Raw genomic sequence first — 23,896 nt, 5'->3', positions numbered from 1 at the left:
TTAGTCTGTATGAATAGCGAAATGGAATTCTGCAGCTCCCCACCGTACTATTGTCTTTTGTATTATGGGTATCCCTACCAAATAGCGATGTTTTTACTGGTTAAGTCATCTTCTTGAAGGTTGGTGATTTTTCAGCTTTTTTGGGTATTTTGAAATTGGTTATTTGTATGCCAAGACTGGTGCATTGCTGTTCTTGCTGGTGAACAACAAAGAAAGCTACAAAAGATGAGGGAGTAAAAGAGAAAATTAGAATGTAGTATTTTTAATATCTAGAGATATGAGGTTTATCTGTGTTTGTCTTCTTATTTTAACAAGTGGATAAGCTATTAGTTACGCAAATGATTACATTTTTTATACAGTGTTAAGTATTTTGGTTGTGGCTAATCATGGGACATCATGGACTCACAGTAATATCTACTTAGGACTTTGTGACTGCAAGCAATTTGAAATCAGTGAAGATACTAGCAAATAGAATTTATGCACAAAAAATGTCTCCAGTTCTAAAGTCCAATCTTTAGAATCTACTAATAGCTTCAATAGATATTTTTTGCTGGTTATTTTTCTTTTTATTTTGTGCAGCTAGCAATAATGAAAAGACTAAATGCTTCACTAATCTGGGGGTTTTATAGTGATTTGGTGAAAACAAAAAAAGTTGATTTACTCATCTAACTTAATTTATATTGAAATTTACAAACCTGGTTTGAAGCAAGACTGGGTTTATCTGTATTCTTAAGTTTTGTGAAGTAAGAAGGAGAGTGTGTATTAAAGGACTTTATGTAACCAAAAAGAGTAATAAAACTGTCCTCATTGAAGAGGCATCTTTGTTAAGAGCTGTGTTCTGAATTTTAGGCTTTGCAGTATGGTTTCCTGGATTTTAGTACGTTTGATGTAGATGAATATGAGCATTATGAAGTAAGTGTTCAGTATCCATCTTTTGATTTGTTTGCTGTTACTACTGCTAAAGCAATTGCTTGTAATTTCTGCTATTCTTTTGTAGTATTAAGTTCCATTTCTGTTTTGTCTCTTTAAGTTATGATAGTTAAATAAAGGTTCATGGTCAGAGAAAGAATACTAACATTCAGATTTAAGCATAATTATGCTCAAACCTAGGGAAAAGCAGAAACCAAAATGGAAATAAATGGGAGTCTCCATTATTAGTAAAACCCTGGGTATTCTTGAGCATACAAGCCCAAGTCTAACTGAATGCTAGAGCACGGTCAAAGTATGTATTTGAGAACACATGGCAGAAATGTAATAATACTCTTTGAGGTAAAGAAGGAAACTGGGCTGGGAAACTCCAAGTGCATAAAATTCACTTTGGGTCATAGGAAATTATTGTCACAATGAAGGACTGCAACTTTTGATTGTATGCAGTGTCAGAAATGCAAAGCTGCCAGATATCTGTAAAGAGAAAATTAAATGCTTCTGGAACTTTAAAAATCATTATTTAATTTGTGAACAACTGTAAGACCAATTGGTAAGACCAATTTAGAATCCTATAAAAAATAAAAACTTGAAAGTTCTTCTTCATCTGAAGGGCATCAGTTGCGTTGTTCTAAAACTCTGATTTAGAAAGACTGGGATACAGGGGAGAAATGTGAGGTTGAGTGCATCTGTCATCCTCATGATGAAAAAGAAAGCAGCCAACTAACACACCTTCCTTTGACAAAAATTATACATCAATTCTATCTAGCATGTATTTTGAAACAATAAGGAAAAGCCTGAAAATACAGGGATAATGATAAACCAAGCATTTTCTCTTGACAGAGAGCAGAAAATGGAGATTTTAACTGGATTATACCAAACAAATTCATTGCCTTCAGTGGACCTCATTCAAGAAGTAAAATTGAAAATGGTATGCTTAAAAAAGGAGGTGGGGAACACAAGCCCACTGCTTTCTTAGTTGATTGTTATCAGTAAGAACAAACTTTAAAAATTGTCAAAGTGTGTTTTTTCCTTGGCTCTTTTCCTTTTATAAGAACTCTGGCAGTAAAATTTTAATGCTTGGTTTAATTGTATCTGACCTAGGTGATTGTATTAAAATTCCATTTTCAATTAGTCTGTATCTTGTCTCTATTTTGGAAGTGTTTTCATATCTTATTTTTTAGTATTTTTTTATTTCTTTAGTTTAAGCCTTACCCTTTTTTTTTAATCTTCTGTTCTCAAATAGGCTATCCCCACCATGCTCCAGAGGCTTATTTCCCATACTTCAAGCAAAATAAGGTCACCACTATAATACGCCTCAACAAAAAACTGTATGATGCCAAACGATTTACAGATGCTGGATTTGAGCATTTTGATCTCTTCTTTGCTGATGGAAGCACACCTAGTGATACTATAGTTAAAACATTTCTAAATATTTGTGAAAATGCTGAAGGTGTAATAGCTGTTCATTGCAAAGGTATGATGCAAAAAAGAGTTAATATTATTAGTCGTGTTTATATTTACAGTTCCTGAGGTATTTTTCGGTATAATTCTACTATATCTAGATACTAACACCTCTGCCAAACTGCAACTGCTCTATTAAAATTATTTCTGTGGTTCTGTTCAGCACTTCATCTTCTAATTGTGTTAAGTACCAGAAAAATCTTCCAAGCCATTCCCAAAATGAGACTGGGGAAAGTGAGATTTCCAATATTAATAGCTCTTTCTGCTAAAAAGTGTTAGTACTTTCAAAGGATGCTTTGGGCAGGCATTTGAAGTCCTGTCAAGTTCTCTCTGAGAATACATGTTTAAATATACCAAGTCGGAAACTTTTGGAAACTGCAGCTTTTTGGGGAGATTCCTTAAAATATATGAGTGTTGTTCTACAGCCACCAAAATCTTCATCCCTCAGAAACTATACGAATTTGGGCATGCTCTGAATATCCATTCCTCCAGAGTTAGCCTGCAAAGATTTTAAGAGCCCAGCCAATGCAGCTAGTAGAGTTATTCAGTTTTTGGTTGTTCTAGAGGCAGTATGTTTTCCTTCCCACAACATCTTTAATAGTATATCTGACATTTCTTCTCCACAACTTTGCATCACTAGTGTATCTGATGATGCTTTGACTGAAGGAGAAGGGCCTTTTATTAACCTGTTTGCTTTGGTCCTGCAAAGACTGCAGTTTTGTTCCTGCATATGCCATCTGTTTGCTGCATTTAACAGAATTATACTGGAAAGTGAAAGAATTGTTGAAACCAGCATCTTGACTTTGGGAAAACAAGTCTATACTCTTATTCTTCCCTGAGGTGATAAATTCAGGCATATCCCTTAATTGGTTATGCCAGAATATTGATGATACAAGTGCTTTGTTCTCATTCAAAATAAGGTGTTCTTTGGTAGATGTCAGACTAATGGTGTCTAGCCTGCACTTACTCTTGAGGAAGTGTAGAATGCTGTAGCCTGTTCCTAAAGCTGTCCTGGAAGTCATGGAAAGCTAAGGCAAGTTCCTAAAGCAAGTCATGGAAGTGTGGTTGTCATGGCTGTTGTGTTATACAGAAGATTTTACAGTGGTGTTGATCAGTCAATTGTTGAATGAGAGAAGGTGATGTGTGATTTGCAGCAAGTGATTGAGGAGAGATGTCACTTAGCTGGAGCGGTCCTCTCTTGCTTCTCATGTTTCCCAAGGTAAATAGAACTGTTTTGAGGGCCATTTAAAGGTTTCTCACTCTCCAGAGTGAGAAACCTTTAAATAAGGTTTCTCACTCTGGAGTACTTCTTTCCTGTGCTAGCTAGTGCCCAGACTTGCTTATTGCAATTTTTTTTTTCTTGGGAGTTAAAGAGATTAATTAGAGAAGGGGCTGGGAGAACATCTGATTTCAGTGCAATGTATGATTAGTTTGCAAGAAGGTGCTGGGAGCATTCTGAAAAGAAAAAAAGGCCAGCTCTTTTATCCCATGCTTATAAACATTCTCATACCTTCATGCATATTAATAGATAGGTAAATAAAGGTAGCTAAACTTACAGATATTTGAAAAGTTGCTGGTTGTAGAAGGTTACCTCACTCAAAAAAAATTATGGACAGTGTGTTAGTAACCTTGTATATGATAAAAAAGACTAAAGAGTAAGTTTCCCTTACCACATTTGATAAGTAGAGGTTTGTTTTGATAAATTAGGCAGGTAACTACTTGTCCACGTAACAGTGTCTACAGTTACAACAGATTCTAGAAGAAGATGGATATATAAAAGAAGCCATTCTTTTATATTACACAGCTGGTCTTGGACGAACTGGCACACTTATTGCCTGTTACATCATGAAGCATTATCGGATGACAGCTGCTGAATCTATTGCCTGGATCAGAATAAATAGACCTGGTTCTGTGATTGGACCACAACAGCATTTCCTGATGGAGTAAGTAGATCCAGTGCAAATTACTGCCAAAAATAAATCTAGATGTCTTTTTCTTCTTCTTCTATTGTACACTTAACAATCTTCAGTGTTAATTTGTTGTGTTTTGGGCCTTTTTTTTCCATGTTATGATAGCAAACAGGCAGAACTTTGGACAGAAGGGGATATTTTCCGTGCAAAGTTGAAACGAAACCATAAAATTGCTGTAACAAGAATTCTGTCAGGAGTAGATGATATTTCAATTAATAACACAAGAAACAGGAGAACCATCCAAAAGGACATTGAACTGGTAACCATCCAAATATTGTGCTCTTGTAAAAGTTGGAACTGTTGAGAATCTCAGGTTTTGAAAAACCTGTGGTTGCAGTAAAACTTTGTTAATCAAATTTTTTTTCTGTTCACCCTTTTTGTATAAAAGGATATGGGGGGGAAAAACTAGGGATTGCAATTATGAAAAATGGAGTTTAGAACACAGGTGAAGTAGGCGCATCATCATGCTTTAGTCTTTTGTAATTAGGTCAACAATAGAAAAAATGTACATTCTTCAATCAAAACCACTGATTTCATTTTGGATTATCTGTTGCTTCACTGTGTGTATTTAAAGGGAGGGGATGAAAGGGTGGGTATTTTTACTCATTTTAGTTTCTAAGTAATTGCAACTTCTGTAATACCTTTTGATGGTACTTTTTGAAAAAGACAGTACTGCTGTTTTAAAAAGGCAAGTGAAGGAAGGAAATGCTATATCTAGTGAAGATCATACTCTACCTTAGCAAAGATTTTATAATATATTGCTTCTAATGCTTTAAAAGGAGACAATATTCCCATGCATGTAAGTCATGACACAACTTAATGGTTTACAGCTTCTAAAGCAGCAAACAGGAAACTGGAAGGAACAGAATTATATTTGTGCAAGTGAATTTCCTTTGACTTTATCCTGTTTAGATAATTCTAATTTTAAGCTTTAAGATAAAGTTAATTCTTAAATATCAATGTGTCTATGTTTAATCTTGATTTATCCCTTTCCCCCTTTCACTTATCCAGTACAGTGATGATGATGAAACAAACTGTTTAACACAAGGGGATAAGCTTCGTGCTCTGAAAAGCAAAAGGCAAGCAAAAACTTCAACTGCATCTCCACTAGCGTAAGTCAGTTTCTGAATATATAAAATGCCAGAAACGCTTTTATCCTCTTCTTCATGCATACTTCCCGTTGCCCACAAATGTTTGTTATTAATGCTGGTTTTATTCCCTTAAAACAAACATGAGGTTCGCCATTTCTCTGAAGGCTTGGTGAATGCTGAGAGGGCAGGACAATTTTAGTTTTCTGCATAGTTTTTGATGCTGGTGTTCTGCACTTTACAAGGTCCTATAGCACTTCTGAATGCTTTACTTTTAGTTTAATCACAAACATTCTTTTGTCTGTCCTCTGGTAGTATAAAAATGAAATATGACTCTGTGTGGTTTTGTTTGATTGGCTTGAATAAAATATGTGCTGGTCTTTGAAGTAAAGTCGGTAAAGTCAGAGTTGAAAGAAGGATTTTCATCTTCCTTTCATTTTCTCTTCCTGGGAAGAGAACTTTTCCTATATCCTGTGGGCTTTGTGATAATGTCTGGTGGATCTGGAAGGCAGAGTAGCCACTGTTTCAGTAAACAAATTCAAAGAACTGCATTTCTGTCAGTGAAGCTGGTAGTCTCTTTATTTTAGGCAAGTCCTGAAACACCACCTGTAAAAGAAAGTTTGCATCTGTTGTAGCTTGTAACAACTGTAGGTACAAAATCTGTCTGCCTGCCCTTAAATGAACTGCAAGAGAATGCAACACTTGGAAAACTTTGCAGGATCACATTTGATTGCTAGGAAAGCAGTGGTGACCCCTGGCTGTCGGACTTTTGAGAATCACACATGACCAAAGTCACAGGCCACAGTCAACATGACTTTTATTGTGTTGTCCTTCTGTAGAACATGATGCTGCTACCTTGCTGGCATTTTTATTTTCTTTTTCTTCTTTTTCAAGATCACCACTGTCATCAGACTTTTAGGAAAAGTGACAAGTATTTAGTAAAAATGTGCTGAAGGCAAAGGAATATATATCTTGAAACCTTCACACATTGCTATGTCTGATTTCTGCTTTTATTTTAAATTACTGTCTTCTGTTCATGCTTATCATTTACACAAGCAGCCATAAAAGAAACAACATATTCAGAACAAAGACTGTGCCCAGCTGACTTACAAAATACCAAAAAGCATCACCTCAGTTACCTCAAATAGCACAGTAAAAAACAACTATCTTGCAGATTAGTTTCCAAGGCACAGAAATGCCTTGGTTGTCAAGTACTTAATTGCCACACACTTACTGTATGTTCCATATGTTGAATGTAGACTGTGGGATAACCTATTCAGAGCCATTGTCCTAATACCTTCTTAATACAAGACCTATCTACTATTAAAATACTATTTGGCTCATAAAACATTCTGCAACATGTCTGCTCTAATTAGCTTGTACTTGTGTAGAATTAAAATAATTGACCTGAAGCTTATAGCTCATTTTTACATAGTGCATTGTTGCTCAAGGAGCTTCAATTTACGTCTTTCCGTTCCCCTGAGTTATTTTTATGGTTTGTGACTTGTACTGAAATAATTCAGGGAAAAATGAATGCCTAAGCTCATACATTCCTTTGTGTTACTGTTGCTTTATTGCAAGGAATATTTAGCTGCCTTACAGGAGTCAGAAGTTTTTTCTACTACAAGAGGTGACTGTTTCTTTCCTTTTTAGTTTAGTCTGTTAAAATAATTATTCTTGCAGTGAAATTGATTACTTTTATCTAAGCAAACAAACAGAAGCTTCTAAATTTTCCAAGCAGTTTTATTTCAAAGGAAAAAAGTGGGGTGGGGGGGAACAGTAAGAGCAGTTAATCTTTGAAAACTAGAGGCATTATTTACTTTTAAGTCACAAGGCACTTGTATAGAGTGTTTATTGAAGTTGGCTGTATAATTTCTTTATGTGTTGATGGCTGGATATTTTATGTATGTTCTAATAAGCAATATTCTGCACCTGTGGCAAAGGATTATTAATTGGCTTTTGCTTCTTACACAGAAAGGTAATACACCCCATCATCTGGTTATTTATATAAGTAGTTTGTTTCTGCAAACATACCTGTCTGTGATGTAATGTTTTAGTATCAGAATGTGAAGTAGGATGTGTGAATACAGGCTGATCCTGCATAAGAGATGGCAGTAAGTGGTCAGGGATGTATTGCTCCTGCACACACTTCTTTCCGAGAGTGATACAGACTGTGTGAAATAGGTGACCTTTGTGAGGGTTTCAGATTTGCTTTGATTCCAGCAGTACATGGGTACTACACTGGCAATTTATGGCTGTATGGATTGTTAGTCATAGAAAGTAAGCAATGCTTGGCAAAGTTTATAGAGCAGTATCCTTTTGAAGAACTTGAAACAAGCTAAAATGCACCAATAGCTTTTGCTTTTGAATTTTTTTTCATCTCTTCCTCCCCCTCCAATCCCTTTTTAGATGGCTCCTAGCTATGCTGGTGTCTACACTGTGTAGCATTGTCATCTGGTGGATTGTATGTGGCTCCCTTCTGCCCAGCCTGCTATTCTGTCTAGATGGTTTAAGAACATAGTAACCATCAGGACCCCCTGAGAGAGAGCCACTGTGTAAGTGTCCCATTCCATTTCTCTACAATAGCTCACACTTTCTGTCTAGTATGTCTCTTAAATGCATGTTTTCATGTCTTTTTCTTACTGGCTTTGCTGCAAGAGTGAATTTCACTGCTCTGGCTTTGTTATATTCTTGTGTATATTATTTGGAATAATGGAGTGATTTTTATGGCTGGCTTACAATATACAAAGGCAAAGAGCTCTTACAATTAGAGTAATTCTTAGTTTTGAAGTGTTTCTTCTCTGCAGATAAGCAAAACTACATAAGCAAAATTATCTGTAAGAAATAAGCAAGTACTGCTTTAAAATATGATCCTATCCTTTGCATATTGCAGATGCAGATGTCAGCTTCAGTTTTACTTTTGAAGTTTGTGAACTTACAAACTAGGCTAGTTTCCCAACACATGATTTTATTCCCATGAAATGCCAAGAATTAGAATTTGTTAGAAATGTCAGTAAGTCTTTGTTTCTACGAAGAGATCAAATATTATATACCATGTCATAAAACATTACTTTTTACCTTTTTGACATAAAAGAAGATAGGACAGGTTGCAGTGTTAGGTCCCAGCTCACTTGTTTACCCAGCCAGTCTGGTTTCATCATCTTCTGTTCACAATTATGTTTTCTAGAGCTTTAGGAGACAACTTACATTCCTTTTTTTCTGTTACTTGGATTCAGCAGCTGAGAAAACATTAATAGCATATCAGTTCCTTGAGTACAGTTTTCACTCTTTCTTCCCTCCACTTTTATCAGAGTAGCTGCAGTGATTTCTCTGCCTTGCTTCTACTTAAAAGGTGCAATGTTTTCATCAAATGACAACTTACATATTTTGGTCAAATAAAATTCCAACAGCACACAGAACTCTGAGGAAGTGCAAATGAACTTTTTGCTTGTTTCTGAGCCTCCCTGTAGTTCCTCTGTCATCACCACCCTGAAAGGAGAATGATTACTTTGGGTGGATACTTGAAATCTTGGTGCTCTCATATTAAAAAATAGTCAGAAAGTATTTTACTAATTAAGAAAAGGCATTGCCTCCTGACAGGCATGAAGGTTGAGATTTTTTGTCATCCATACCTTTGTCCTTACAACTTTTTGTCTGCACTTTTTAAAAAGCATGAAACTCTTTCTGCTGACCTAAGTGACTGGATAACTATAGAATGAGAACTGAGAGACTTTGGACAGGTTAGTTATTCAGTTAGCCTTCATTGAGGTCATCTTAATCTGTTCTTTTTGAGAAAGAAATTATAAAGAAATAAAGATCACTTCAGCTTAATTTTTTCCCTGACCTTGTCAAATAACTTACTTGAGAGGCATTATTCCAAATAACATGAGAGGCGTGTTTTCAAAGTTTTACAGTGAATGAAGCACTCTTTCTTTTCTCAATGGTCTCTGGAAGTCAGACCTTAGATTTCTGAATAAATACTAAAAAGCTAAACTTAAAACATAGGTTAAAGAGGTGAAACAATCCATGCTTTGTTTTGTTGTACTGTGCTGTAAGATCAATTTCAGTCAACTACCATCCTTTCTTTCTCTTACTGTGTCTGTGCTCTGTCTAAAAACTAGAAGCACTTTTTCCTTGCTAGATGAAAAAAGACTTTGATGTTGATAGATGTGATGCAAGCAATTTTGTTATTCCCATTTGCTGTGAATTTCCAATTACTGGTGCTGCTGCTTGATTTTCAAGATTAACAATGATACAATGTGGCATAAGTATAGGGAGAGAAAACAGGCTTTTCTTAAAAGCTTGCCTAACTTTCTCTTCTTTCTGCATCTAATACCTCATGTTTTAAGATATCAAATTATCGGTAAGGATCATGGATCAATCTGAGCTAGCCTGGCGGTTGTGTTTGCTGGAGCCCTGTGTGCTGAAGAGTTGTCCGTCACTTGTTGCCTGTCAATGACTTGGAAGAGTAGTAGAGGTCTCAGGTCTGTTTTCTTAAAAATCATGAGGGGATGAATGAGAAAGCAGTATTGCACTTGACAGACCTTGTAGGACAGGTTGTCCACATTGGTTGGCAAACTAAAATACCTTTTGCTGACAGAGAACACATGCACCTGTGTAACCTCTTTTTTCTTCATCCCTGTTTAGGATTCTGCAATCACATATTTTAAAAACACTTGTTATTTGGATTGATTTCTGTCCAATGTGTATTACAGTGCCTGCAGTTCAAGCTTTGTGGATTTTGCCTCGGGTTGTGGAGTTTGGGTTTTTGTGTCCTGGTGGTGTGCCTATGTTCTGCCCTTGCACTGAGTTAAATGGTGAATAAAAGTTGTGAGTTATTTAAAAGTTGCTGCTCCTTACCCAAGCACAGTTCCATTTAAACAGGTCTTTATTTGTTTAAAGACCAAGGTGTATTAGCTTGAATAAGAAAGCAGTGTATAAACTAGTCTGCTATTTGTGGTGTGTATTTAGGATCAGAACTACCAAGTGATGTTTCCATTACAGATGAATTGGAGACAAAAAATTCTTACAATGCAAGTGTATGTTTAATGATGTGACTATTACAACATCCTATAGCCTGCAGGTTTGTGGGTGTTTTTTTGGAGTTTTTTTGGGGTTTTGTTTGTTGGTTGGTTTTTGGTTTTGCTGTTGTTGTTTGTTTATTTTTTGTGGGGTTTTGGTGGTGGTGGAGTTTGGTTAGTTTTTTTCATTTTTTATCATATCCCATTGAGTTAGAAAACCTTTGTGTACATCAGATGGGTTTGCTGGTGTTTCTGGAAGTTGTGTGACATACTATTTTATGTGAACAGCTCCAAAGCAGTAAGGTAGGTGTCCTGAGATCTTACACTTCTCTAATATAGTTTGGGATATTTTTTTCAGGCTGATGTTTTGGCACGATTTTCTCTACCATGGCTTCATCTCACATCCATTATAAAACCTATCTATTGAACCTGCTATCAAGTGAGGCTGTTAGTCTAATTGTGCTAAACCAAAATTCCATACATTAGTTTCTTCTCTCACCTTTAATATATATGCATTCTAATAAAAGCTGTGATAACACTGTTGTGCTCCTCAGCTGACAGCTGTGAGGGTCAAAGACAACTCTGGGTGTTTAATTGCAACAACCTGTCAGGCAGTGGTGTAAATGGAACCTCGTCTCTTTTCCTTGAGGTGCTATCTGCCTTAAAAGTCTAGAATTCTAGTCTCATTTAAAAATGTCTGTGTGATAATTTAGCAAATACTTTGTTCACAGCAATTTCAATTATTCTTTACTGTAGAGTAGCCCAGTGAAGTTGCATATATCTGAGATGTAAAAATGACATATCAACTGAAGAGCAGATGATGTTAAATATTCTACCCTGCTCACACCTGGCTCTGAGCTGATCCCATAAAGCATCTTATCTCCCTTTGGCAAATGCAGCAAACTTACAAGGATTTTTTTGTGATTGTTTTGGTTTCCTAGTGGCTATTTTTATTATAAGTCACATTTCCACTTAAAGCTGCTTTTATTTTCTTTCTTTGATTTGAACAGATAAGATTAAATTTTCTGGGAAGTAAGGCCTACCTTATGATATGTTGAAAAGATGAGTATTTAAATGTTTATGCAGAATACTATCTTGAGAATTCATAATGCTTCACAGAATCACAGAATGGATAAATGTCGAAATAGACCACAGTGGGTCATCTGGTCCAACCTCCCTGCTCATGTAGAGTCATCCCAGAGCACTTGGTACAGGATTGCATCCCAAATGGTTCTTGAATCTCCAGTGTGGGAGACTTGACAACCTCTCTGGACAATCTGTTCCAGTGCTCAGTCACCTGCACAGTAAAGAAGTTCAGGTGTTAGGTTCAGAAGTTCTTCACATTCAGGTGGAACTTCCTGGGCATCAGTTTGTGCCCAATGCCTCCTATTGCTCAGCACCACCAAGCAGAGCCTGGGTCTTGACACCCTGCCTTCAGATACTGACAGACATTGATGCAGTCCCCTCTGTTATCTCTTCTGGAGGCTGAACAGACCTAGTTCCCTCAGCCTTTTCTCATAAGAGAGAGGTCCAGTCCCTTCATCATCTTCATATTCTTCCACTGGACATCCATGTCTCTCTTGTGCTGAGGAGCTCAGAACTGGACACAGGCCTCCACATGTGCCTCACCTGGGCTGAGTAAAGGGGCAGGATCACCTCTTCTGACCTGCTGGCAGTGGTCTTCCTGATGGTCCCCAGACCACTAGTGGCCTTCTTGGCAACAAGGGCACACTGCTGGCTCATACTTCAGTTCATGTTAGATACATGTATGGGTTTAAGCCATGTCCATTGACCACTTTTCTGAACTTCTGGTATCTAGAAAAAAAATGAGAGAATGATTGCAAAAATTGCATTCCAATAACTTTTGCTTTCTTTTATATGTACATTGCATGCATTTTATGCAGAGACACCAAATGTATGTATTTAAGGAGAAAACATGATTTTTCCATATTTCTGGCTGCATGAGCACTAGTAAACCAGAATGTGCCATGATTTCTTCATGTATATTTCAGTGACCAAATGTTACGAGGTTAAGCATAACCTCATGCTTTTCTGTTCATTCCTAGAAGTTTCTATCAGCACAGATGAATGGCATCATGCAAGTCTTATTTCACCATTGCTGTAATTGTTAGTGCTTGGTTGAAAGTGTAGTAGACTGAATTTATTTGTTCATTCTGTATGACAACTGTGGTAGGCACTGAAAAAAGAATTTCATTATTAGAACTTGTTAAAACTGTTTTACAATCACAGTAGAAACTATAACATAAGCTTTCATGTTTTAAATGTTTTCACCTTGGGCATGCAAGGAAAACATTTTCATTAGAAGAATTTGTTCTGTCTAAAGAAGTATGATATGAGGTTGAAGGTATCTGGGGGTGGTTTTTTCTACCTCTTGTAAAAGCAATTCCTTCAACTTTGAATGTCCTGTGTTTACAGAACTTGCATTGCATTTTGGTAGTACTTGTCATTGAAACCTTGCATCTTACCTGAGCAACTGGCTGTTTTGTTTGAACAGTTGCAAATCAAGTAATAATATTTTACAAGGCTGAACTATTAAGAGAATTTTTTTCAAGTAGAAGTTTAAAATACTTGAAATTTGTGGTTATGTACACATTTGTTTGCTAATCAAGAAGTACATAGTAAATATAACATTGCTGATCAGTTTTACTGCATAAAGAATATATTTTAGATGAAATTGTGTTATCTCAAATACATGTTCTAATTCTGAAACCCATATAAAACAATGAAAAGATTGGAGGTTTTTTCCATTTCTGTTTTTGGTGAGTATGTAACATGAATATAGAAATGTATGTTTTCTCCCCATATATTCTTGTTCACTTTTGCTCCAGAAGTTAGCATTCAGTAGTCATACATAGGATTCTGTGAAAGTAGTTTCTTCAGAGGATTAGCTGACCAGACTGTAACTTGCATTATTTAATGAAGATTTCCAGTCTAATGTAATCTGCTTGTATGACTGGACTCAGTGAAGCCACTGAAAATTAGAGTCTAATAATAGCAGGAGAATAAAGAGTAATAGCTAAGTTACTCTTAGGTCAGAATCTCTAAAATGGTGCATACTTTCACAGCTGGAACCTTGCACAGATGGAATAGAAAATAGATATTAAGCTCATACTTGTTAGCTCCATTGTAACACCCTCTTTTCAGTGTTTTTAGGAACTTTCCAATTATATAATCTTTCTTTTTTCCTACTCTTTACAGAGTAACTCTGCAGTCCAGTGTTCAGAAAAATAAAACCTCTGAACCTAGCATTTCTGACAGTACAGACATTACTAAAAGAACTACCAGGTCTGCTGCAAGAAAAAACAGTTTAAAAAGGTGAGAGTTACCCTCTTTACAGATCTTGTAACCGTTTTCTAGGCAAACACTTTGAGCTGTTCTATCCACTGCTGGCAGGAGCTTTGCCATAATTCAGCTCCTTCTCCTAGCAATGGAAAGTGAGAAACAATTAAATGGTTTGTGTCATGTACTCTTCCAAGTTCAAGAATTTTAAATAGTAATTCTTAAAGTGAGTGAGATTACTGAAGACAAGGGATTTTGGTAACATGAAAACCCTTTTGCCTGGAGTAAGAGATGGAAAAATTCCTTACAGCATTAAGTCATATACTAGTCAGTGCATAAAGTCAAAACTAGGAAGAATTCAATGGACAACTGAAATGCAGTGGTTGTGGAAAGGTGAAGTGTATAAAATGCATGTATATACTGGTATGAGATTTTTTTTACTGAGAGCATGGCTGATAATCTGAATTAAACCTGTTTGGTAAAGCTTAATGAAATTCTAAATTCTAATGGATTTATGGAAGACTGAAAGTGCCTTTTGGCCCAGAAGCATATGGCCAGACTACTGCTATTTATCTTTGTGTATGCCTGTAATCACACCCCTCAGTGGCAATTCTCCAGGTCATTATAAAAGATGAGCCTCAGAGCATAGTTCAAAACAATATCCAAACAATTTCCATTGCTTACAATTCACTGGAATTTGTCTTAAACTCTTAGTGGAAAATGGGTCTGTCAGGTGCTGAAGAGATTTTGACTGGAAAGAGTAAAAGATGGCACATAACTACTTCCTATGTTATGTGGCTTGATTTATAAATATCTCTGAGCATTTTTTTTGCAGCTTTTTCCTCACACAGTTCTTCTTTCCCTTTCTTCATCCTGTTACCTTGAAGGTAATGAAGTTATGAAAAATTTGTGCCATTAGTCAGTGGAAATAGTCAGTAGAGTGCAGGAAATTCTATTCACAGATGTTTTAGTTCTGACTTTGTTTTGATTTCTTGAACAACATAAAATAGTAAAAAATAAGACCTTTTTCAGAAACAGGTATTTTACTAAAAATCAGTGATATTTTTCCAATTTTCCTTTTGGTTGGTTAGGTTTTTTCTCCATTTTGCCCACTTTTTACCTTGTCAGTTTTGGTTAGAATAGAATTGATGGGATTCTGCCTGCTATTTTTATTCTTCATGCCTCTCCCACTTTTAAACTAACCTGCTTGCAACATTTTGTATCTACATTCATGGATGTGTGTTATCTGAAGAGAGATTTTCAGTTCCTGGAAAGCACTTCTCCAAGCTGACCTTTGTATTGTGTGAGATGTGAATACTTAGCCTTAAGAAAAAACAGCATCCCTAAAATAGAATTCACAGAAGATTTCATTAATTTCATAGGAAGTTCTTTAGGTGTATTGCCAGATGTATGCCTCTGAAGGCCAAGGACCAGATCAATCTCAAACATCATAAATTACTTCCTTCATATTTTAATGGACTTTCTAAAACTTCTACCCCAAATACTTCACCATATACTGGTTTTTTCTTCTAACTTGGGAGGTCTAAGAAGTTCAGTTGCTTTCATATTTCCATCCAATAACCAAATTTGTCTTTACTGTGTCACAGTAACGGACATCTTAATTGTTTTATAATCTGAGAGGGCTAATTGTGTGCTGGTCCCTCTGAAGGGTGTTGTGGTATGACCAGATCATTCAATGGATTTAGAACGCAGTACCTTGTTGTTAGTCCTGCAGGTGTCCTTTTAATTTCCTGTAGCATTTGGAAAAGTATCAGTCATTTTTAAGCATGCCTTTTCATTTAAGTTTCTTGAATTATGAGCAGTTTACATTACCTCACAGTACTCAGATTCATTGAACTGAATCCAGATCAAGTGAATTACAGGGTAGAGAATAATTATTTCTACAATATTGACATCCTGCCCTAACCAGCATCTGTCCTTGTCAAGACTTTGCTTATTTCACTGAACTTCACTGACATTACTGTATATCCTTATTCTTTCATTTTCTTTCTGATACATTCCAGTGGAAACATCTTGCACCATTTTTACATCAATCTCATTTACTGCTTCATGTTACTTTATTCAATTCTTTTTGTATGTGAATCACACTTGTGATCCATCCTAATGCAGTATAATCTGCACAGCTAGGAAATTCATTTGTCATTTCATCCTTCAGATTGTTGGAGACACCACCATGGGTTGTCTCCAGAATGACTTTTCAGCAAAAACAGCTATTTACATCTATAACTAGTCTGGCTTTTTAAAGAGAACATAGGGAATTTCGATCTTATCTAGAACACTCACTGCTTTTCCTTTGTGGAACATCTTTAGATTTCAGCTGCCTTCTACGAAAGAAAGTACTAATGGACATAACACACATCTTGTAATTGAAATACTGGTTTTGAACTGCAGAAAATCACATTTCTAGCCCATAACCCAGTATTTCTCTGTGGATGCCTTTATTTCTCCAGTTAAGACATCTTTCCTGTAAATTTGCCATTTACTGTTCATGTCTGTGTTTTAACAAGGTGCACACTTCACATCCAAACCACTCGAGTCATAAGAGACAAGTTAAACAGTCTTTTCCATGTCACCACACAGAACAGAATTAAAATTTAATTTGTAGTAAGTAGTTGATTAGAAATGAAATCTTATGTAGTAAAGGCATTTTGATGGGTAAAGGTGCTTTAGGGAATGCAGGTAAAGTTATTACAAAAAATTATAATGGGGAGTATGGGGAAAAGTAATGAAAACTGTATAAAGGAATATCACAAAAGCTAATGAAGAGGAGAACACTGTAAAAATCTCATATGCCTTTGTTTTGCCAGGTATTACAAAGCAGTCTTCTACACCCTTGGTAAAATACTGAAAACTACCTGCAGCTTTTCAGAAGTTTTCTATATGTAATCTAAACCTAGCTTTTAAAAAATATAAATGTTTGTTTCTGTTCTTCTTTTCCTACTTTTCCTGTGGTCTGATACTTCAGAGGGAGAAAAAGAAAAGGAATGCTTTACACAAATGTGCTGAATTAAATTATGGTACTTTGAATACCCTTTTGCATTTGTGTATGGAAGAATATTCTTCATATTGTCTGTGATCAGACTAGCCTGTGCATTCTTGACAATCAGTATTGCTGTGTTACTAAATGCAGTGACCCTTTTTGTTTCTTTCTTTGAAGTACCATTTGCTCATTTTACCTTATCAGAAATGCTTGCTTGAAATACATACTGAGTAATGTTTAACTTTTTCCTCAAATATGTTTTTTTTCAACAGCCAATCTGTCACAAGGACTAGAACAGTACTGCGCTGAATTTCGAATAAGCCACCAGTGTTGAAGAGGATATTCAGGAGTGAAGGGGATATAGAGGGGACTTGATGCAATTCAAGGAAGATCACTTTGGCTCTATTTTTCAGTAAAAAATGAAATAGAACAATCTCTTTTTTACTTGTAGAATAAAATGAACCGTCAACATATTTGGTAGACTTTTTTCTATCATGCTAATACTTTCTCAAATATAATCTACGTACATTCAGACTCAGGTGTAAATATTTAAGCTCTCTATTATAAAGAGGGCTTGCTAGTATGTATGATGCATGTGTACGAATTGTGATGGCAATCTCTTAGCTGCTGATCACCAGATGGGAACTTTTAAGTATATAAATCTGTGTTGTGCATTCAGACTGGGCTGAAGTTTTCACTTGAGTCTGAGAATCAACCACAAAAGCTTTTATTTCTAATAGTATTGGTACTCTCCTATGTTGATTGGCTGTTCTTTCTTACTTTGTATGAAGTTTTTTATGAAGCTGCAGTATTAAGTACACAATGTAACTTTTGTCCACCAAAGAGTGCTTTATTGTCAAAGGTTGTGTGGTTTATTTAGGAAAAACGAATTGTAAGTGATTAACTTGTTTTTAGTAGTGACAGCTTTTCAGTTGTTCACAACCAATTTGCTCTTTGAACTAGTTATAACTGCTTTAAATCTGGTATGATTTTAAAGAGGAGGAAAACCACAACCATTTAAAGCAGTGCTGTCATATTGAAATGTCATTACTGTTTCATCACTGAGACGTTACTGCTTCTTTTCGTATCAAGTCCTCTACATGAAACTTCAAATTACCATATATAAAAGGTAAGAATCCCTCCTCAGATTTCATTGGTACATTTGATAACAGTGGACAGTGCTTTGGGACACTTAATGAGTGCAGCACACAAAAAAGGGGAAAATAAAGGTGCCATATGACTGAGATAGTAGAATTCAGGGGCAGGTAAAAATTTTGACACCTAACACTTTAGGAACTACAATTTACCTCTGCTAAAAGCAGTGTAATTTTCATCACCTACAGGACTACAGAGGTTTTTTTTCCTACTACTTTTCACATTATGACATTTCAAAACTCATGTACTCTTGTCCACCAGCTAGCTGATGGTTATAGCTGCATATCCCTCAAATGAGGGCTGTTACCACATAGCCTTAAATATGAATCAGTTATCTGTTGATTTAATGACTCTTACAGTACAAAGTGGAAGAAATTGAGAAATCTGCAATGCTAGTAATGAAATAACTGATGTTTTTAAAGATGCAGGTTACCTCTGTGAGAGGGGAAAATTTCCATGACTAGTTTCAATCTACATCCTTTTAAATGGAAACTAAGCCTTCTGTTAGGCTGGTGATTTTTGAATGCCAGTATGAATATCAGACAGTGGTTTGAAAACATTTTCTAGCAAAAGAATCAAGAATTGGAGAGGAAACAGGATGCAAAGTATAAGTAAGCTTACAGAGATAACATCCATGTGCTTAGATAGTCAAAATCTGCAAATATGAATACAAATTTAAAAGAGCAGGTTTAATGCAAAATAAAGGACTGAAGGCTCAGACTGAAAAAATTTTGTTTTCTTCTTAAACTTCCCATTTTCTTCTAAAGAAAAAGCATCTGCCAAGAGAGACTGATCTCATCCCGATAAGGCAATTAAAATTTCTTGGGTTTTGAATGGGGTTGCTTTGTTTGTTTTGGCAGAGGTTATTTGGTTTTTCTGGGGTTGTTTCAGTTTAGGGGGTTTTGGGTTTGGTTTGTTTGGTAAGGATTTTTTAGTGGAGGTTGTGTGGTTTGGGTTGGTTTTTTTTTGGTTTGGTGGGTTTTTTAGTAAGCCATTTTGTGCAAAAGCTTACATACAGGTAACCACAATAGTAGGTCTGTTGTGCAAAAATGAGCTTATGCTTCTTTTTGAACAAAATTCTCATCTTGGAAGGCAAAAGGGATGCAAATAGTGAAGTGAGAATCGGATAAAGATTTAGTAATATTTACTGTGTTTGGCCATGCCCTTCTCTCAGCTGACCTGCTTCTTTTGGCACCTTTTTTTTTAACCTGAAAATAATTTGTCTCTTTCTCACCCCTTCCAAAGTGCAAATCAGAATTTGCCTCATTTAAAGTAACCAGCAGAATAGTTAGCACTTCTAGGTTCATTAGAAGTAAAGTAGTTCTTTCCTTGCATAATGCAAGTGCACAAACAATAGCAACTCTAGCTAAACCAAAACTGCATGTTTAGCATCAATGTGTGTCAGGATACTCCATCCATCACCCACTCCCTTAGTGAAAAACACATAAATGTCAAAGGGATTTTACATCTGAACTTTCCAAACAGCCTTATATGGAAAATTAACTCATTACCTCATTCTGCCACATCTAATTGTACGGCTTAGTTCGTTACCAATTTTTATTACTTTTTTAATACACCACACCAAAGGTGTCTTAGGTACAAGAATGAAGAGTGGGCATGTGTGAGGAAAGTCTTAGTTTCTAAATTTTTTCTGAATTGTGAAGTATTATGTGCCAAAATGGAATATGTTATGGCAGCTGCCTCACCTTTGAATATCTTTGTATAACAGAGCAGCTTAATTAAGTTACTTCTGCTGTCATCAGTTAGGAGATTCTTCTTAGAAATTCTTTCCTTTTTCAAATATGTGACAGATGGATTCTTTCTCAATTTCCTAGCTCAAAAGATACTACATGCTCAATAATTGTAATATATCTCGGGTAAAATTGCTGCTTTCCATTACAGCATCAAAAAAACGCAGACACTTACCTAGACCTTGTCTTTTTGCCCCAGTGTGACAGTAGAGGAAGCACTGCTGATTTAAAACATTGAGATTATAGAAAAAAACCAAAACAAAACATAAATGTGATGTTCACCAGTTTGTTGCACTGCATTTTTTATATTAATCATTTGCAGACTGTCATATGTAAACTCATATACAGGCTATCAAGGTCTAAAATTTCTTGACTAATCAGTACTGTTCATCCTGATTATTTTTAAACTGTATATTTCTAATCATATTTTTGAACTTGGATTGACAGAATGAAAGTTTATTTTGCTGACAGTATTTTTAAGATAAAGCTTCATATTATCTTGTAATATTAATTAGTTCAATATGCATTTGTGTGTCATTTGAAAATACTGCAACTTGCATTTGATTTTATACAAAATATTCAATAGTGAGAAGTGTAAACATGAACTGTGTAAAATTAAAAATAATCAGAAGGGTTTTTTCTGTTTTATTTCCAGTATGATCACAAAGCCATCATTTCTGTACCAGACTGACTCGTATATGCACTGAAAAAACACAACACACTCAGCTGCCTGAAAATCTTTAATTAAAGCACCGATTCTTAAAACACATTTTTAAAATTTCAAAAATAGAGATTTTCTGGCTCTACATTTCTAGGAACTCACATTGGAAAACAGTACCTGCATTTGAATTGTTGGGATACAGTTACACAGTGAAAAAGCACAATAAGACAGATCAATGGGATTTTAGTTGTTATTCCTCCTTCCTTTATGATTATATAGTATTAATTTTTAGAAACTGGCATTATCCTAAATACTCTATACTTTTATACTTACCACAACAGTGAAGACTTCCCAAAAGAATTAAATTTTTAGGAACACTGATTTTTGCACAAGCATGGGTGATGGCCTAGCTTAGTCTTTTTTAAAAATATCCAACAGCAAAAAATAGTGGCCAACTGAAATACTTTTTATCATCCTTACCTTACCTACATTAGAAAATGCAGAATTTGCACACACCAATCACAGCCTATTTGACAAGCAAGTAAATTTCTGCTTGCCTCAAAGATAGAGTTTAATAGTTGGAAAATCTGTGTTTTGTTGTAAGGTGATCCTTTCGAAACTTACATTAATTTTAAGCACCTTTTCCTGACAAACAAGCTGCCTGATGAAAAGTGAATGGTGGAGAACACAAATTTATGCATGGGATGCCCACAAGAAAACACAGTTAAGCCCTATGACATCATTAGCAATTTAAGGAGTACTGTCACTGGGCAGGGGAGGGCAGAGGATGAAAAGGATCCCAGAGAGAAAAATTGAACAGTGGCCCAAGACAATTCCATTGAGAAGTCAATGCACTGCAAGAATAATCTGTTCATAGTAGTTCTGAATAACTTCAGTTTGGGTCTATTTAGCCTCCTTTGCATTGCAATTTCTACATTGCTTATGTGGGAGTAGATGTGCTATAACAAAAAGGATGCCCTGTTACACATGAAATCCGAGCCTGGTTTCACAGAGAAGCTGTGCTTTAAATCTCACACCAAGGGTTTGTTGAGGAAGAGATGTATTTTTTCTTGCACTTCTGGTTCTAGAGGTTGGTTTATATTGATGTGACTGAGTAATAAGTCCTAAATATGGAAAAAGGCCAAGAGAACACAGACAAAGGTGATATGCTTTTGAAGCTCAGGGAGTGATAGATCAGAGCAGTTATAAAGATGACTTTATCTCAGAGGGAACATGGGGTGGCCTTTGTTTTGGATAAATGGCTAGCAAAGTTTGAGTGGATCAACCAGTACTTATTTAGCAAGAATGAAGACCAGGCCAGCATGGGGAGAATGAATACATAGAAATAAAAGCCAGACAACTGCCATAAGAATTTCAAATAGGACAAAGGGCTTTAACTGATAGACCCTCCCAATTCCTTCTTGACACCTGAGGACACCTGACATGACAGTGAGAATATATTTCATAAGGACTGGTAAAGGGAGTCATTGGTATTGTGAAGGATCTGTGTACTGCAATTGCTACATTAATTATAATGTTTTTGTGTTTTCAGTATACATTATATCACTCTAAACCAAAAATTCCATGTGACATGAACCATCTTCAAGTAAGTAAATCTGGTATTAAGCAGGACACCCTCCATCCATGGGATATTTCCAAGAGCCTTGTCAAGTGTTGGACTGTCACAAAGGGGGTGGAAGAAGGCACGTAGGAAGTCTGTTCTTTGAATAGCTCCATTCCCGGTCCATGTCCTCTCTATCAAAGTCTGTCCTAGTTCTCAAAGCTGATAAAGATTCCAGAGAGGCCAAGCAGCCACTAGTGTTTTTGATCCCTCAACCCAGCATGTGGTGGCCCTGCCGCATAAGAGCACAGCAGCAGATCAAAAGCTGTTCTATGTCACTAGCACCTCCAAGTCCCAGCTCTTCCAACCACACCAGCTGCTGCAGCTCAGTTACAGCACTAACAGGATAAAGTGGCAAACCCCAAAGTCCTTGTACCCTGACAGCACAATGGGAACAGACCCTTAGCAGCAGCTATTACTAATGCAAGAAAATCCAAAGTGAGAGTGATGCCAATAGCAGGAGGGTAAAAAATGAAACATCACTTCTTACCCTTGTGAGCTTGCTTTTTCCTCTGCTAGTGCTTTGATGCCATTCTTTTAAGACAGCAGAATAATTCCATTGTTTTCTGCTCAGTGGAAGGGCTCAACCTCTTCATTATCACTCCTTCAAACACAGCTTTTCTCTAGACATCCTTGTATTTCATCTGGGATCATGTTTTGCTATTACTAGATTGATTTTTCACCATTCTTCCCAAAATGGCATGCTCACTGGACTGAATCTCTAGTCAGCACTTAAAACACATTATATTTGTCCTGCTTTCATGCTTCTAGGTGCTTTTTGTCCATCTCTTTACACCAGCATCATACCTATTTTTAAAGTGAACTACTATTTCATGTTGATTTTTTGGAGTTCTATCTCTTTCTCCCATTAGACCTTTCTAGCTTCTGGTCTTCTTTCACTCTGGTGGCAGTTTCATTGGGTTTTTCTTTTCCCACAATAGCGTCTAGGTTCCAAGTCTTTGCTAGAGCTAACAAAAACTCTGAAAAGAAGCACTCAATCCATAAGCAACAGAAATATAACCAACTAACATGTACAGAATTCCTGGATGAGAATGCGTCAGCTTATTATTCTCTTCTAGCATGAGAAAAAAATTTTGTACCTTGCTGTTATTTTTATGTTTTAGCAGAACTATCATGCTGATTTAATTCCCATACACAAAATTCAGTATCTTTCGTTCAAACAGTAACTACTGTACAAATCTCAACAGAAGAACTTCTATTGCTAAAAGCAAGCAACAGCTTATTGAGTCCTGTTAACTAGTTGTAAAACATTGCAGAGACAGCAGAACACAGATTATGAACAGTCACACTAGTTAGTTTTACTAGCAACTAGTTTAGTTACCTAAACAGGGAGGGCAGAAACTTTATTCAATTGATTTAGCACTGGTTCATCTCCAACAGTCATTAAATGAGATGCAGTATCTGAGGCTGCACTGAAGACAGTTATCTACAACACTTGTATCACAAATTCAAAAAGGCATTTGTTGAGAAATAACAAGAAAAAAAAATAAATAAAAAGCTGCTAAAGATAAAATGTATTTCAAGTTAAAATTCTAAGCAACACAGCCAAAGTGTAATAGTTGTTGATTCCTCCAAAGACTGAAGGCTGCCCCCCTCCAAGCACAAACCGTTCAGTACTTGCTCAGCATATGCTACTAAAAGAGAAAAGGCTTGATTTCATGCCCAATATTCAGTGATTGAAATGTATTTTTTATGCAAAGAATAATTTTTCACATTCAATTATTGATCCACTGATTACTTCCAACACTGCATGCATATATATATGTTTTTGTGAGTGTATATACACACATATATTCAGTTTTTCATATGAATATGTGTGAATGTGCCTGTGACAGCTCTGGAAAAAAAAAAGAAAAATTATGTGAAAATTGTATAATATAAGATTAAGAATATTCTTAATGGCATAAGTGTACTAGAGG

At 36.0% G+C, this 23,896-nt stretch overlaps 1 protein-coding gene across 6 annotated transcripts in view; it reads left to right on the top strand.

The window, feature by feature from the left end:
* Window positions 1-20,220, top strand: part of CDC14B (cell division cycle 14B) — a 43,900-nt gene extending 23,680 nt beyond the window's left edge. For 3 of the 6 annotated variants that reach the window (XM_084224531.1, XM_084224536.1, XM_084224535.1), the window contains exons 7-14: window positions 850-912; window positions 1,768-1,855; window positions 2,171-2,401; window positions 4,193-4,331; window positions 4,464-4,617; window positions 5,370-5,470; window positions 13,687-13,803; window positions 17,041-20,220. In XM_084224531.1, the coding sequence (XP_084080657.1) occupies window positions 850-912; window positions 1,768-1,855; window positions 2,171-2,401; window positions 4,193-4,331; window positions 4,464-4,617; window positions 5,370-5,470; window positions 13,687-13,803; window positions 17,041-17,077 (930 nt within the window). In that variant the 3' untranslated portion in view covers window positions 17,078-20,220. Of the gene's footprint in view, window positions 1-849; window positions 913-1,767; window positions 1,856-2,170; window positions 2,402-4,192; window positions 4,332-4,463; window positions 4,618-5,369; window positions 5,471-7,855; window positions 8,002-13,686; window positions 13,804-17,040 lie in introns of those variants that run through there. The other 3 variants (XM_084224532.1, XM_084224533.1, XM_084224534.1) reach the window with 3 other exon arrangements.
* The last annotated feature ends 3,676 nt before the right edge of the window (window positions 20,221-23,896 follow it).

Source organism: Fringilla coelebs (assembly GCF_963513975.1).
Source record: "Fringilla coelebs genome assembly, chromosome: Z".
In the NCBI taxonomy this organism is placed as follows: Eukaryota; Metazoa; Chordata; class Aves; order Passeriformes; family Fringillidae; genus Fringilla; species Fringilla coelebs.
The sequence above is the reverse complement of the archived record's forward strand: the minus strand, read 5'-3'. Positions and strand labels throughout refer to the sequence as shown.